This window comes from Arachis stenosperma, chromosome 10 (genome assembly GCF_014773155.1).
Source record: "Arachis stenosperma cultivar V10309 chromosome 10, arast.V10309.gnm1.PFL2, whole genome shotgun sequence".
Taxonomy (NCBI): Eukaryota; Viridiplantae; Streptophyta; class Magnoliopsida; order Fabales; family Fabaceae; genus Arachis; species Arachis stenosperma.
In genome coordinates this window covers 132,965,160-132,981,232 of record NC_080386.1, presented here as the reverse complement: position 1 = coordinate 132,981,232, position 16,073 = coordinate 132,965,160, and the positions used below count along the sequence as shown (strand labels likewise).

At 29.5% G+C, this 16,073-nt stretch overlaps 2 protein-coding genes across 2 annotated transcripts; one reads left to right on the top strand and one right to left on the bottom strand.

Moving 5' to 3' along the window:
* Positions 1-2,458: 2,458 nt before the first annotated feature.
* Positions 2,459-6,861, bottom strand: LOC130957801 (probable pectinesterase 29). The gene is made up of 5 exons (XM_057884646.1): positions 6,662-6,861; positions 6,326-6,485; positions 4,080-4,286; positions 3,215-3,462; positions 2,459-2,618 (listed from the first exon to the last, which is right to left on the bottom strand). The coding sequence occupies exons 1-5, from the start codon at positions 6,859-6,861 to the stop codon at positions 2,459-2,461; spliced, it is 975 nt and encodes a 324-aa protein (XP_057740629.1).
* A 3,463-nt stretch (positions 6,862-10,324) lies between these two features.
* On the top strand, positions 10,325-14,251 carry LOC130954595 (receptor protein kinase TMK1-like). The gene is made up of 2 exons (XM_057881352.1): positions 10,325-12,723; positions 13,487-14,251. The coding sequence occupies exons 1-2, from the start codon at positions 10,488-10,490 to the stop codon at positions 14,029-14,031; spliced, it is 2,781 nt and encodes a 926-aa protein (XP_057737335.1). The 5' UTR covers positions 10,325-10,487; the 3' UTR covers positions 14,032-14,251.
* Positions 14,252-16,073: the final 1,822 nt, after the last annotated feature.

The window sequence follows — 16,073 nt, the reverse complement described above, 5'->3', positions numbered from 1 at the left end:
CTATTGCGTTATTACTTACGTGGGCTTTTAAGCAACGCAACCTGGCTTCCTTCAACTGACAAAACCCAAAAAAAAAAAAGTAAAATTAGGTAAAAAAAATTAATATTGTTAGTTAATAGGTTAAAAAACGTCAATTTTATTTTGACATTTAAATAACACAAACATGAAAAGCGAAAGAAGAATTTATACAATATGAAAATCATTATATCTCTTTTTATTCTTATTTAAGAGCTAAAATAAAAAGATACTATTTAACTATGTATCTAGTATGATAAATAAGAGTTAGCTCGGCATTGTGAGAACTAATATGATGCCTGAAGTTAAATGTAAAAAAATACAATTTGTCAGGAAGAAAATTAATATAAAGATTTTCAGATTAATTATCCATGTAAATAATAAAATTATACTTTTTTTGTAATTTACCACCTTTTTTTTTGACACAATAAATTATTACTCAACATCTAAAGTTATACACAATCTATGATGCACGGACAGTGACACGGATATAGCACACGACACGAAACATACCGACACGCGAATTTTAAAATTTTACATGACATGACACGGCGCATACATATAAAATATAAAGTATTTTTTAGATAAACCGTAACGATATTTTAATATTTTATTAATATTAAAATATAAATTAATTTTTAAAATTATTTTTAATATTTTATTTTAATTATATCAAGTATTTAAAATATTTTTTGTTTTAATAAATAATAATATATACTATATCTAAATTTATTTTAAGAATATATATTAAGAATAAGACTGGACATGCTGACACGTGATGGTATTTAAGTGTGTCTAAATGTGTCCGACGAAAAAAATTTATTTTTTATTGAGATACAGTTTGAATACAACAAACACACATGTTAGATGAATATCAGTAAATGTCATATCTAAAATGTATTCGACACACAGACACGACAATTCAACAAAGTATCCATACTTCGTACAAACACAACTTTTCGTCAAGAGTCATTGGTTTAATGACTTAGCAGAATAAATATAGTATTATAAGGGGACAAGCACATGATTATGGCCAAGAAAATAGATAAAGGTGCATTATGATTTTCTTTGACGGGGATAGAGGCACAAAATCGCAAATATATACGCACAAAATTCAGTGAGCCAAGAAGAGTACAAATATAAAAGTTTATCAGAATTTGATCCAAGATATATATTTGCTTATAATTTTATATAAATATAATTTTTTATATCAAAATAACAAAAAGTATTTTGCTCGTATACAAATTCATTAGGTAAGAAACCAACAAATTTTCTTGCTATTCTACACAAATTTTTCTCAATACACCAAATTAAAACTTGTAGCAGAATTAGGGTTTATGAACTGGAATGTTTTCTCAACGATGATTGACCAACCTCTTCTTAGAGCTCTGGTCCAACATGTTGCTTGCTTGGTGTTCACGTCACAAGAAGCATCTTGAATGTTGTGGAAACTATTAATTTGTGTACATGGAACCTCTCTACTAGTGCGATAAAGCTTAAAGGGTAAAAAATTGTGTGGTCAACGTTCAATTAGAATAGAATATTAGGTCATAGCAAAGAAAAAAGGTGCCTATATATATATATATATATATATATGATGGCTATGTAGACTTTGCTTTCTTTGATGCCTTAAAGTCTATACTCTATGCCAATTTCCAAATTCAAAGACATTATTCCTAATAATAATAGGAAAACTATTCACAAAAAAAAATGATAATAATAGGAGACCCTTCATGATATACTCAACTAAACTAGAAAAGGACATTTATCAATTTATATTAACATAGACTTGCAAATCATAGCATAGCATGACTCCTCAATGTGTTAAATACATATAGGATGGTTAATATTAAATTTACATTTTGTTAAATCCCAGATTAAGTTAAAATAGAAGGATTACAAAATGACATAAACTATATTTTTTCGACAGGTTAAGAATTAATCCGTTGCAGATTTAAGTTTTATTTAAGGGTCTGTCGCTGACTAAAATAAATTATTGTATGTAAAAGACAGGATTCAAACCTCCGATATTTGATTAAGACGGACAAGTGAGTTGACCAGTCAATCCAAATTGATTAATTTCAATGGTATGGGCCTTATGTATTGGGCCAGTAAAACGTCATCAATTACGTTTGTTAACAGGCCCACCAAAGTTGACTTTGATAATATAATGTAAGCCCATTCAAATTTCTGTTTAAAGAAAATATGGAGGCAGTTTAACTTTTTGAGCCTTATTTCTGACGTAAGCTTATGAAACTGGTGCTATTCGGAAAATATTTAACCCAACTTAAACCCAAAATAGGAAGGGGAGTATAAGTTTTTCTTTTCTCAAAATCGAAATTTTGATTATAAAAAATACTTCAAAATACTCATGAATTTGTCTTAACAAAATAACAATTATTAAATCATAAAAAATTGAAGAATTTTTCCTCTAAAACAAGAGTTAGAAGTCTTGTGCCTTAAGCCAACCTTCATTGTCAATGAACTTAGTGCTAATCATTGATTTAATTGTTGCTAAACTAAGCTTCTTACTCCACTTCACTCGCAATGAAATGTTAGAACCGGGTCCAAAATTCTTATACTCTGCGAAAGTTACGCGATTCCTGAATTGTTAAAAAAAAAATTAGTGATCAATCATTCATAATAATAGAATATAAAATAGGTATTTATTCAAATAAAAATATCAAAAATATATTTTTATAAAAATATTTTATTTAAAAGTGTGATTATTTTAAATAAAAACAATACTTTCATAATATATCAAAATGTAATCTTATAATTTATCATTTAACGGTAAAAAAATATTTTTATATAAAAATAATTATAAAACTTTTGTTGAAAAAAAAATATAAATAGACAAGAAATTAGTGAATAATACCGTTACGCTGACGCATACAGTAACCTCTCTTCTTTATTTGTAATTTTTCTAAAAATGTAGTGTATTTTTTATTTTATTGAACTAATTTTTTTAAAGTTTATTGTTCATATTATTTACAAAACTCATTATATATCTAGTAAAATCATTGTTAAAATATCTATAGATAAAATATATTAGAAATATATAAACAAATATATATATATATACAAATATATATAATAACTTATTTACTGACTTTTTTTTTACGCACATAATACCATTAAATTAGAACTATTTATGTTAGTGCAAAAATTAGTGAGTTAAAATAGGATGTGATCTTACTCATGATGATTGAAATTCCATGGATCCCAACCTGTTGGTAGTATAACGTTAGACATGCTTGTGTTATAAAAAAGAACTCTTGCGTAACCTCTCCATGGTCTTCCTAAGAATGTGGTTCCATTTCCAAATATTTTACAATTTTTAAACACAAACCCATTTGCATCATTTAAATTTGTTCTCCCTTGTGCTGTGATAAAACCAACATAACCAGGATCTAGGGACGCTCCAACAACAGATATGCTACATCCCTATCAAAAATTGAACTTGATTAAATAAATAGCTATAATTGTTTTGATTAGCATATATTTGTATATAATGAAAAGATATTACTCTAATAAATTGATATTAAAAACAGAGTTTTTGAGACCCAAAGATTAGTGATTAGAGTCTAGGAAGTAAATATAAGTGTAAATTATATTAATTTATGTATGTAAATTGACTAAATTTTGATAATATAAATATAAATTATATATTTTAGGTATGTAAATATCTATAAATATAAAAATAAATTATTTTTGACCAAATACTTATTTAAAATGATAATATTTTCTAATAATATAATGTTTGCTGCTAAAAATACAGGGTAATTCATACCAACAAATCAAATAAAAAATAATATTATACCAATATCATAAAACAAAAAAAATCTACATACATATCATAAAATAGATTTATCTAAATCGAAATAATTAAATTCAATCTATACATTTTTAATGTAAATTGGATTCAATTTACTATAACATAAAATTAATTTAATTTGATTTGTTATATATGCTATATCAATAATAATTTAGTTGGTTCAATTTATATTAAAAATGTATAAATCGAATTTAGTTATTTTGATTTATATAGATTTAATTAATACCTCATATAAAGATTGACCAGCGCCAAAAATAAAATCGACAGCACCTTGAATAGTACAAAATTTATAGTAATGTCTTCCTTGATCATCCCACAAAGTGTCTTGAAGACCAAAAAAGCCAACATCATAGAAATATGACTTGTCTCCACTTACCATTACAGCTACTGCAGGTTCAATCGGATTACTATTCCTTGGATTATTGTATGAATTCTGTACCAATTATAAAACCAAACAAAAACCACATTTCAAAAAGTTTCCCCTCACTCATGAAAAATAAATTAAATTAGATAACATATTGTTTCGACTCGATCCGAAAGTCATTTGCAATAGACTGAATTAAACCGAATCGATTCGATACAAAATTAATATGTATAACATTTAAATTTTATATACTAAAATAACAAAATTTTATTTTTAAAAATTAAATTTAACAAATATTATATCATATTTATATTAAAATAAATTATTTTAAAATAAAAATAATATTGTATAATATAAAAAATATTTATTGAAGTATAAAAATATAATATAATATTATTAATTTTATTTAAAAATATTTTTTATTATAAAAAAATAACTTTAAACCGGATCAGATAACCCAAAACATAATTTAAATTCAACTCAAAATTAACATCGAATAAAAATAATAAAATTAAACTCATCAAAATATGTCTTGAATTTGGATCAAATTTCAGGCCGGACCGAATCTTGAACCCGGCTAATAGAAATTAAACCCTAAAAAATGTATTGAAACAAAATGAATGGGTGAAACTAGAAAGGCATATACATAGGCATAACAGCAGTCAATGTAGCATGTACCAATGCCAAGAGCACAAATAATAACTAACAAACCATTTTCCAAAGAGAAGCAGCATCGTCATCGACAAACGTGCTTCAAGTCAATTCCATTCAAATTCATTAGAAAATAAACGATCAAGTAAAACTAACTAAAAGATTACTACTATTCAAATTCTTCAAATTTTAATGTTCTCTTAGAGCTAATGAAAATCAGGTAAAAATACTAGTGTTGATGAACCAAAGAAGTTTCACCTATGATCCGTCCATAATAATTTAGACTAACATTGAGGAAATAACCCGATGAAAATAGTAATTTTTAATTAAAGTTGGTTATGTGAATGTAAATTATATGGTATTCAATTGAATTATGAAACCATAAGGGAATAAAATGAAATAAATACATAATGGTGAGGTAAAACAACTATAAGAAGACAAGGAAAAAAGGAGATGAACTCAATTCTCTTCTTAATTCTAAAGATTACTATTTGATATATACATCATCTCATCTTTGATTTGAAAAAACAAAGTAAAAAGAATAACTAATATTAAAAAAAAAAAAACTAAAACTGATTACTACTATCTCTTTTAAAATATGAATTAGCTTAAAATATTAATATATTAAAAAGTAAAAACTTCAATATATTTAAATGTACAAAAAATTTTAAAATAGAAGAATTACTAAATAACTAAGTATTCTAACAACAGGCAGATAGACAATTTGGCACAATTAGGTTATGTTTGGAAGAAAAACTAAAACGGAGAGACAACAGATATTGAAAGACAGAAACTAAGATTAAATTAAATTTTTATATTATATTTGGTATAAATATATTAAACTAAATTATATCTAAATATTATGCTTTGTTTAAGATAAATATAAAGAATAAGAATAGATTTAAAATTTAAAAAATTAAATAAAAATATTTTTAAAAAAGAAAAAGTATAGAGAACCAATGGAGTATCCGTACAATGTGTACAAGAGGGATTTAGAGATGTTCAATATATCAAATGTTTATTATTTCTGGTACCCGAATAGTTATTTTGGACTGTATATGTGTATTGTGTTTGAAAAATTAGTAGTATTTTATTACGGATGTTTGTTTTTTTATCATATTAGACCAAATAAATAGTCCATTATACACATTTTACAAATACTCCATTGACTTCCTAGCAGAATTTTTAAAAAAATACTATTAAAGTTTTCTTTCCAAAAAATGTCAATTCATCTGTCCCTACTTTATGTTAAAGTAATGAAGGGTCTCAATATTAAAATTTTATATTCAGTCTCTAATCACCAAACAATCCTGTATTCCAGTCTCTCAAGACAAACACAATCTTAAAAACTGAAGAGTTATCTCATTAAATAAATAATTAATAATAATAGTTGAAGGTAAATAAGAGAAGCAATAACGGAAATGAAAACAGGGGAAGGTTAAGTGTTTGATTCTAACCCTAAAACTGATGGACTTGACAACAACATTGTCAGCCATTGTTGAGAATGTAGGGCTCTGTGAGGTGGTAGCATGGTCATCCCAGTCAACAAGAGTGTTCCTTTTTCCCTCTCCTTTCAATATTATATATGGCTTCTCATATGGAATCTTCAACTTTTCCCTGCAGTCCAAATCCAACCCTCAACAAACACACACAAAACAAAAACTTAGAAATTATAAATTAAATATAAAGGTAGAAAGTCAGTTGTAGTCGATTTCACCGCTCTCAGCTATCAATTTCATGTGAAGTCAACTGTATCTGAATTTACACCTTAAATATATAAGTTTTAGTGTTACCTGTAAATACCAGCCTTGACATTGATTAAAACCCAATGTTTATTGTTGGAAGGGACTGAATCAATTGCAGATTGAATTGTAGAGAAGTTAGCATGGCCAGATTGGTCAACAGAAACTGTCAAATAAGGAAGGAGTTTATTATGGATATCTCCATGATTTCTTTGGTGAAACTCAGCTTTTGCTAAACCTCCCACCAACATTACTATTGCTATTTTACAGAGACATGAAAGGGAGGGAAGACACATTGTGATTCAGAGAATACCGGAATCTTTATTTTAATTTGATTCCTTCAATTCAATATATATACCCAATAATAATAACACTGAACTACTAAAATTGTCCCTACCTTTGAACATGCCCTCAAAAATAACCCCAACTTTGTATATGTTCCAAAATTTTGTATGAATATATATAGGTTGGTCTAGTAGTTATCACTAGTTCACTCAAACAAGTATCTAGTTCACTCAAACACGTATCGATAGTTCGAATTTTATTTTATATATGTAGCAATCTGTAGTATTTAAATTTAAATTGATCCAAATTATTGAGACTTGCTTTGTTATTGTTAATTATTTAAAATATGATGTTAAAACTTGTTATATGTATTTAATTTTTTTATTTATAAAACCGTAAATCCAATCCAATTCAAATCGCTTGAAATTGGATTGAATCGTATTTTTTAAAAAAATCATCCAATCCAAAGTGCAAACAAGTAAAATTAGTGTTTGGATCAGATAAATTTTTGATTCAAAATCAATCCAAAGCGTACTACGAATACCCCTAGCAACAATCTATAATCTAATAGCAAATTTTTAAATGAAACTCAAATTTTAGAATTAATTCTTAGAATATACTATAAATAACAAAAAAAATTTATATAAATATTTAAATAATTATTAAAAAATAAATAAATAGTACCAAAATTCGACCTTTAGGCTTTTTTAATTTTTTAAAAATATTTTTTACTATTAATAAAAAATTAAAAAAAATTTATCTGACGTAAAATTACTAAATTTTGAGAATACAAATATTTTTTATTTTTAATTATATTTGAAACAAATTACATCAAAATTTAATTTTTCAAATATTTTTTTAAAAATATATATTTACTATCATAAAAAAATGGAAAATATTTTTTTGAGCATATTCAAAACTCAGATAAAGTTTTTAATACTTTACCCTAATAATAATTAGTAATAATGAATGAATGAGAAATAAATCAATAACTAAATTATCATAGGAGAAATATGAAAAGGTGTGTATTTTACTGGGAAAGTGAGGAAAGTCAATGGTCTACAAAATTAAACATTATTAAATAAGGAATGAATTGAAGACTATGCAAACATATACTCCATAACTCCATAGTCCATCCTTTGCAATTCTCAATAAACAGTGTTCAAAATATGTTTCCATAATTAATGGTATTGGCGAGAAATTAGACAATTAGTGTTATATTATTGGACCTCACAATAGTTTCTATATGCATTTTTATTTTATTCTATTTTATTATGGAATTAGTTCAAAGTGCTCCAAGTATAAGTATATTGACATTGCTAACGGCTTCCCCAACTCTGAATTATAAAGGTTTAGTTAACATACGTATAGTTATCAATTAAGAAAGTTATGAAGTTATCAATTAAAAATTTAAAAAAAAAAAATATTGTAAAATTTAGATTTTAATGTATTTATAAATCAAAATTTAAAAATTTTTTATTAATAGCAATCTTAATATATAGTATTATTAGAGTACATGATAATTAAACCTTAATTATAATTTTAAGGATTGTACACATAGTGCTTAACAAAACCATATAATAATAATAATAATAATAATAATAATAATAATAATAATAATAATAATAATAATAAGAGATATGTTTTATAAATATATTAATTTATTTGTTTTGTAGTTATATTTTAATCTGTTTTTGTCATTAATTTAGATTTTTAGATAAAAAACAATAAGATTTGTAATATTTAAAAAATTTAAAAAACGCCAAAAATTATATCTAGATTCTAGAATATTAGAAAGAGAACAGTGACGATTTGGACGCCATAATATAACATTTTTGTGGTATTTTACACTAGAAATCGATTCAGATTGCGGCAATTTTATGAAGCGGTTCAACAAGTGATTCGGCCCGATCAAATGACTAAGTGATCAAATTTTCGGTCGAACTAATCGGATCGAACCGTGTTTAATATTTTATCTGTTGAAAAATATGAGACTAATTCTGTCTGACCTTATCGTAACAAATTCAAACTAATACCTAATTATTTGACGTAATATATTATATTAGTAACGATTATACTAATAATTTTAAAAATTATCGTAAAGTTTAATTTCTGTGCAACAAATCACGCCATTAATGTATCGCTAAAATGCGATTTTTTTGACGATTTTAGTTTAAAACCGCCGCTATTACTAAAATAAACTGCTGCAATTTTTCGTTGCAGTATACTAACTCTTTCTCATATTCTCATTAGATAATAGATATCAATTCTTTCCTATATTCAATTATACATAGTAAATCCCAGTCAACAAACAAGGAAAAGTATACATAGTAGATTATTTATAATAGATATAAAAAATTACACTCTTATACAACGAAAATTTAGTCATTGTTTTCACCAATTATACCAAAATTTAGACTGGAGAATATCTGTCAAAGTCAATGTAAATTTATACCTCAGCATAAATTGATGATGCACGTAATAAAATAGAGTAAAAAGAAGTAAAGAACAGTTGTTCAGTGTTCACTGATAGTTGGCACCAATTCCATAACAGCTAATAAAAATTTCCAACTCACACATCACCCACACAGATCACCCAATAAAAACCCCTCACTTACTCACACTTATTACTTATTAGTTACCACTTACTCATACTTATTTTTATTGTCTAAATTGACAATTATAATTTTATCTTAAAAGTTATCGTAGTTGTTCTTTTGAACATTTTTATTAGAAGAAAGAAAATATTAGTGTTGTCATAGAATGATTTTTCGTTTAATAATTGATAACATATCTAAGATGATTATATTTATTACAAGAATACGTCATTTTTCTATATAATAAAACTATATGCCAGCTATTTTAAATCCAAAATTAATTGTAAAAAAAATCTGTTTCAATATTCTATATATAATTAAAAAACAGAAAATATTATATTCTACAAATATTCATTTATTATTTTTCCCTCATCTGATATACGTAATTGTTGATAGGCATTAGTAATAGACTAATAGTAGGAGTATATAGGATTAAAATGAATCTAGTTATATTTTGTAACGGCCTCAACAGAGTTAGTTAGGGTACGTTAGTGTAACTGAAAAGAAGTTACGCGCAACAGTGCATGATGCATTGTAAGCCGTTAAATTAAACAAAGTAGGCCCCACACCCATGCTAAACCCATTTCCCCCCTTCCAAAACGTCGTTCAGTTTTTTCGAGTTTCCCTTCCTTCTCTTCGCCCAGTCTCCTCCTCATTACACTCACTCCGCGTCTTCTCTTTTTCTTCCTCTTTCATCGCCGCGTCAGATTCCTTTCTTTTCCCACTCAGATACCGAATCTTATTACATTCATTTCTATTTTATTCCCTCCTTTAAAAAAAATAAAATAAAGGAAAAGTAATTCCCCTTTCTTTTCTTTCCTTTTCTGGGCGGCAGTGGAATAATCATAATTCATAAATCATAAATCATAAATCATAAATCATAATCCTTATCAAGTATCAACTCCAATGCTATACTGATCACTCATCAAAATCTTCCTTCTTTTTCTTTTCTTCTTTTTTCTCTTTGGGATTCGTTTGTTTTCTCATCTGTTTCAATGGGTTCGGATGAGCGGTTCGTGGTTCTTGTAGGTGTAGTTCTTGTTTTATCATTGATGCCGTTTTCTATGTCAGACGATGCGGCTGTCATGAAGGCTCTGAGGGGTTCGATAACGTCACCCGGTCTGAACTGGACGAGTGCTGACGTGTGCAGTTGGAGTAACGTACGTTGCGATAACGTTCCGGGGAGAGTAACCGCCATACAAATCCCGAACCTCAACCTGGCGGGCACTCTGCCCAAGGATCTCGGGCAGCTCGGTCAGCTTCAGCATTTCGACTGCAGAGCAAACAACTTCACCGGTGCATTTCCTCACTTGGCCACCACCCTGCAGACGCTGAATATCAACAACAACGGATTCACGTCGTTCCCTGAAGATTTCTTTGAAGGCATGAGTAGCTTGCAAGTTGTTAGCATCGGTTCTAATTCTTTCTCGCAGTGGAAAGTTCCAGAAAGTCTCAAAGACTGTGTTTCGTTGACGAGCTTCTCCGCGATCGGCGCCAACTTTTCCGGCAAGATTCCTGAATTCTTCGGGAGCACTGGTCCGTTCGGCAGTTTGCAGAATCTTTCTTTGAGTTTCAATAACTTCGATGGCGGTTTGCCTGATTCGTTTTCCGGAAGCGGAATACAGAATCTGTGGGTGAATGTTCTTCCAGGTAACAATAAACTCAGCGGTACTCTTACGGTTTTACAGAATATGACTTCGCTTAGGCAAATTTGGGTTCATGGAAACAATTTCACTGGTCCTATACCTGATTTTTCGAACCATGATTCTCTTTATGATGTGAGTTTGAGGGATAATAAGCTAACAGGTGTAGTACCGGAATCTCTTGTTAATCTTCCATCGCTTAAGGTAGTTAATTTGACTAATAATCGTCTTCAAGGTCCTCCTCCCAAGTTTAGGGACGGGGTTAGGGTTGATGATGTCATTAATCAGGGGAATCAGTTCTGCACCAACGTGATAGGTGGGAAGTGTAGTGAAATTGTTGATATTTTGCTGAAAGTGGTTGAGCCTTTGGGTTATCCTCTAATGCTTGCTGAGAGTTGGAGTGGCAATGATCCTTGTGGTGGTAATGGCTGGATGGGGATTGATTGTGACGGTGGAATTGTTAGGGGGATAAATTTTCAAAACAAGGGCTTCTCTGGGACTATATCTCCTAGTTTTGCCAAGCTTACTAATGTGACAAGGTTGCTTCTTAATAATAACCGTCTCACTGGTACCATACCTGAGGAACTTACCACTATGCCAAATTTGATGGTGCTGGATGTCTCCAATAACCAATTGTATGGAAAGGTTCCGAAGTTTCGCGAAGGCGTGAAGGTTAACACCAGTGGGAATCCTGATATTGGAAAGGATAAGCCTAGTGGAGGAGGTGGTAGTTCTTCGGGAGGTGTAAGTGGTCATACTGGAGTCATTGTTGGTGTTGTGGTGGGGATTCTTGTTTTACTTGTTGCTGGGATATTGCTGTATAAGTATTGTGGGAAGAATAAGGGTGGTGGTAAAGCTCAACCACCAAATGCTATCGTTGTACATCCTCGCCGTTCCGGAGAAGGAGATGCTCTGAAGATAAGTGTTGCCGATGCTACTGCTGCTGCTGCTACGGCTTCTGCCAGTAGTCCAAAAAGTGATGTTCATCATGTGGAAGCAAGCAATTTTGTAATCTCCATTCAAGTCTTGAGACAAGTGACGAACAATTTTAGCCAAGAGAATATATTGGGGAAAGGTGGTTTTGGCACTGTGTACAAAGGGGAGTTACCTGATGGAACCCAGATAGCGGTGAAGAGAATGGAGTCTGGAGTGGTGGGTGAGGGAGAGAAGGGGCTAACAGAGTTCAATTCAGAAATTGCGGTGCTTACTAAGGTTAGACACAGGCATTTGGTAGAACTCATTGGCCATTGCTTGGATGGACATGAGGGGCTTCTTGTCTATGAATACATGCCTCAGGGACCGCTTAGCAGGCATTTGTTTGATTGGAAGGATGAAGGGATAAAGCCTTTGGAGTGGAAGCAAAGGCTTATTATAGCTTTGGATGTTGCTAGAGGTGTTGAATACCTTCATAATTTGGCACAACAGATCTTCATTCATAGGGATTTGAAGCCATCAAACATCTTGCTTGGGCATGATTTGCGAGCTAAAGTTTCGGATTTTGGATTGGTCCGGCTTGCCCCTGAAGGACAGACATCGTTCGAGACTAGACTTGCCGGAACTTTTGGATACCTAGCTCCGGAGTATGCTGGTACACACTTAAATTGTTGCCTATTTCCTTTTCTTTTTGTTATAACCAGAATTCGTTATGCTTGTGTATCATTTGATCTGGATGTTTGAAAATATATTATTTACCACTGGCTAGATGATCAAAATAGGCTCCACAAAGAAATGAAGAAACCAAATGCTGCCAACTCTTATGCTGAGAAAAAGAAAAATATGATTGCATCTGTCTAAGCAGTATACTAACTTTACTCTGTTCCACAAATTTAATCTTGAAGAAACTTTATTGAGAAATAAATATGATAGCTTTTATATTAAGTTTACCATGCAAATAAAAATTGCCTTCTAGACATTTGTATTTTTTTCAGCATGTTTCCAAATGCCATTCAGTTTTTGTTGATGAAAGAAGTTTTGGTCCTAGGATGGATGCTCCTAGCATTTCTCATAAAAAATAATTGAATTTGATCTATAATTTCTTATGACATGTAGTTATTATTGCCATAATAAACCAGTGCATGTAGACCACATATTTATTTTATCTTTTTTTTTTCTTGAATTGTCCGTCAATTATTCTTCTTGTATCTTGTGTAGTGTTATTTACTTGTTCCAACTTCCAAAGCATGCATCTCTCTTTTAAAATTTAAAAGAGAGATGCATGCTTTGGAAGTTGGAACAAATAAATAACACTACACAAGATACAAGAAGAATAATTGAGGGACAATCCAAGAAAGAAAAAATAAATATGTGATCTACATGCACTGGTTCAACTTAATAATGGTTTTGATTTGCAGTAACCGGACGAGTTACAACAAAGGTTGATGTATATAGCTTTGGGGTGGTTCTTATGGAGATGATAACTGGAAGGAAAGCTATAGATAACAGCCAGCAGGAAGAGAACATCCACCTTGTTACATGGTTCCGGAGGATGCTGCTGAACAAAGATTCGTTTCGGAAGGCCATCGACCCAGCAATTGATACTGTGGATGAAGAAACCTTAGCCAGTGTTATCACTGTTTCAGACTTGGCTGGCCACTGCTGCGCAAGGGAGCCGTATCAGCGGCCAGATATGGGCCATGTGGTGAACGTGTTAGCGCCTCTTGTTGAGGTGTGGAAGCCCACGGAACCAAGGGGCGAAGACACGTTTGCCATAAATTTCGACGAGAGTTTGCCAGAAGCATTGAGCAAGTGGCAGGCCTATGAAGGAACAAGCACCATGGATATCTCATCTTCATCTACATCTACATCAATGCTTACCAGCCGAGACAATACACAATCAAGCATACCTAATCGCCCTGTTGGATTTGCAGAAACGTTTACATCTTACGATGGACGATAAAGATCGACATATTCACATACATACACATACATGTACACATCACTCTGTTCATTGCTGTTCTTTACATGACTTTGTTTCAGGATCCAAATTTTTCAAGTCCCTTCTGTGTTATTTTTCCAAGTTTCCATGTATTTTATAAGATTCTGCTATGATATATCATAAAAAGATAGAGTACAGATATAGAAGACTTGGGTTTAAACTGGGTCGCACTCTTGAAGAATTTAGATGATCATGATTATGATATTATTTTCCACCATCATTCTCTATTATTTTATAAGTGCGTTTGTTGCTTTTGCAGATATTTTGTTCATAAATCTTTTCCTATTTATTTTTACGTTTATGAACAGAACATGCTCTTAATTGATATTTTAAAAGTTTGAAACCCATTGTTCCTGAAGAACAAAGAACTCAAACTATGCAGCTCCAACTTTTTGATATTCTGTCTTGTCTTTTTCTCCTTTTTAATCTTTGTTGTTATTCTGTTTGCTTTCAAGCGAATCTCAGTGGATTCGCTGCGCATTCACTTTGCTTTTTGGCAATGTGTGAACAAAAAATATGAGATACATTTTTTTGATCAAGGTAGCATTCTTAGCATCCCATAAATCATTGTTTTTTCTCACCAACCGATATCACAAAATACTATAAACCTACAATGGTGACAACCCAACTAAAGCATGCTGGGGCTCAAACAATATTATATAAGCCAGTCCAAATAAAAGAATATAGTATTATATAGGATTAGAGGCAATTTCAATTCCTTAAAAAAATAAAAAAATTAGAATACTAATTTGATTCTAATTCTAAAATATAAAATAAAAACATATAAGTCTCATTTATTGACTATGACATTAAAACAATACAAAAATATCAAGTAAAGAGATATATCACATCGACCTTAAGAAAGAATATTGTAATATAGAGAATAAAACAAGTTATATACTAATATTTTTCTTATATTATCTGACACCACATACTTTTTGGAAAATAAAATTAACTCCCTTATTATAGGAAGGTAGATGTTAATATATTGAGTGAAAGGTGTCAATAATGTAGACTAGCTTTTTATTTAGGCAAAAGTATCTCCTAAATTAAAGAAATTGATAAAATGAAAACGTGAGTATATAATTATTATTTAATTTATAACTATATATACAAAAGGGTATATATAGTTATAGGATATATACAAATTATATATACCTTTGTCTTACGTATTAAGAGAAAGATATATCACCAAACTTAAGAAATAATAGAATAACTACTCAAGCTGTCAAGCATGCCAACGGATTTAATTTTATATATAAGAAAAATGAAGAGAAAATTTTTTCTATCACCCTAATAAAATAAATCCCTAAAATATCTCATCTGTTGTAAAATAAATAAATAAAAAAATATAAATATAAAATAAAAAAATATAAAATTCTAATATTATTGTTCACTAATATAATTATTTTGATATAATAAAAGTGATATATATATATATATATATTATATATATATATAGATATATAATTCTAGTATAACTAGTATCACTAATATAACTAGTATGTAAAGAGAGAGAAGAGTAAAGAGAGAAAAAATATTATTATTGAATATTGATTATTATTGTTGTGTGTTGTTTCAATGGTTGCTTCTACTATTTATATAGGTGACAAGCTTTTGATTTCAACTTTCATTAATTTTAATCTTATCTTAAAAAATTATTCCTTCAGTATAGAAAATATAAGCCGCCCAATTTTATAAATGACATTCAATTCATTCTTATCACAACACCATCTCCAATGAATAGCTTGGACCAAAACCAAATGTGTCAACTGAATATTCAGTTCTCCAAAACTGGTTTAAGTTTAAGTTTAACAAAATAGGAAAATGAACAAAAAAAAAAAAAAACAAAAATGGTTTAAGTTTAAGTTTAACAATAACACACCTTCATTTGTAAAAGCTTGTTTAAAAAAAGGTTTTTGAGTAAATAACCAATCTAATCCTATATATTTTTACCAAAAAACTATGCAAAACTTTAACGAAATAAATAAAGATGACAAAAC

Excerpts from the sequence above, each read along its gene's own strand:
- LOC130957801 (XM_057884646.1), bottom strand. The coding sequence starts at position 6,861 with ATGTTGGTGGGAGGTTTAGCAAAAGCTGAGTTTCACCAAAGAAATCAT. Across the intron at positions 6,486-6,661 it reads GTCAAGGCTGGTATTTACAG|GGAAAAGTTGAAGATTCCAT; the intron begins GTAACACTAAAA and ends TTTGGACTGCAG. Across the intron at positions 4,287-6,325 it reads TCAAGTCCATCAGTTTTAGG|AATTCATACAATAATCCAAG; the intron begins GTTAGAATCAAA and ends TAATTGGTACAG.
- LOC130954595 (XM_057881352.1), top strand. The coding sequence starts at position 10,488 with ATGGGTTCGGATGAGCGGTTCGTGGTTCTTGTAGGTGTAGTTCTTGTT. Across the intron at positions 12,724-13,486 it reads CCTAGCTCCGGAGTATGCTG|TAACCGGACGAGTTACAACA; the intron begins GTACACACTTAA and ends TTTGATTTGCAG.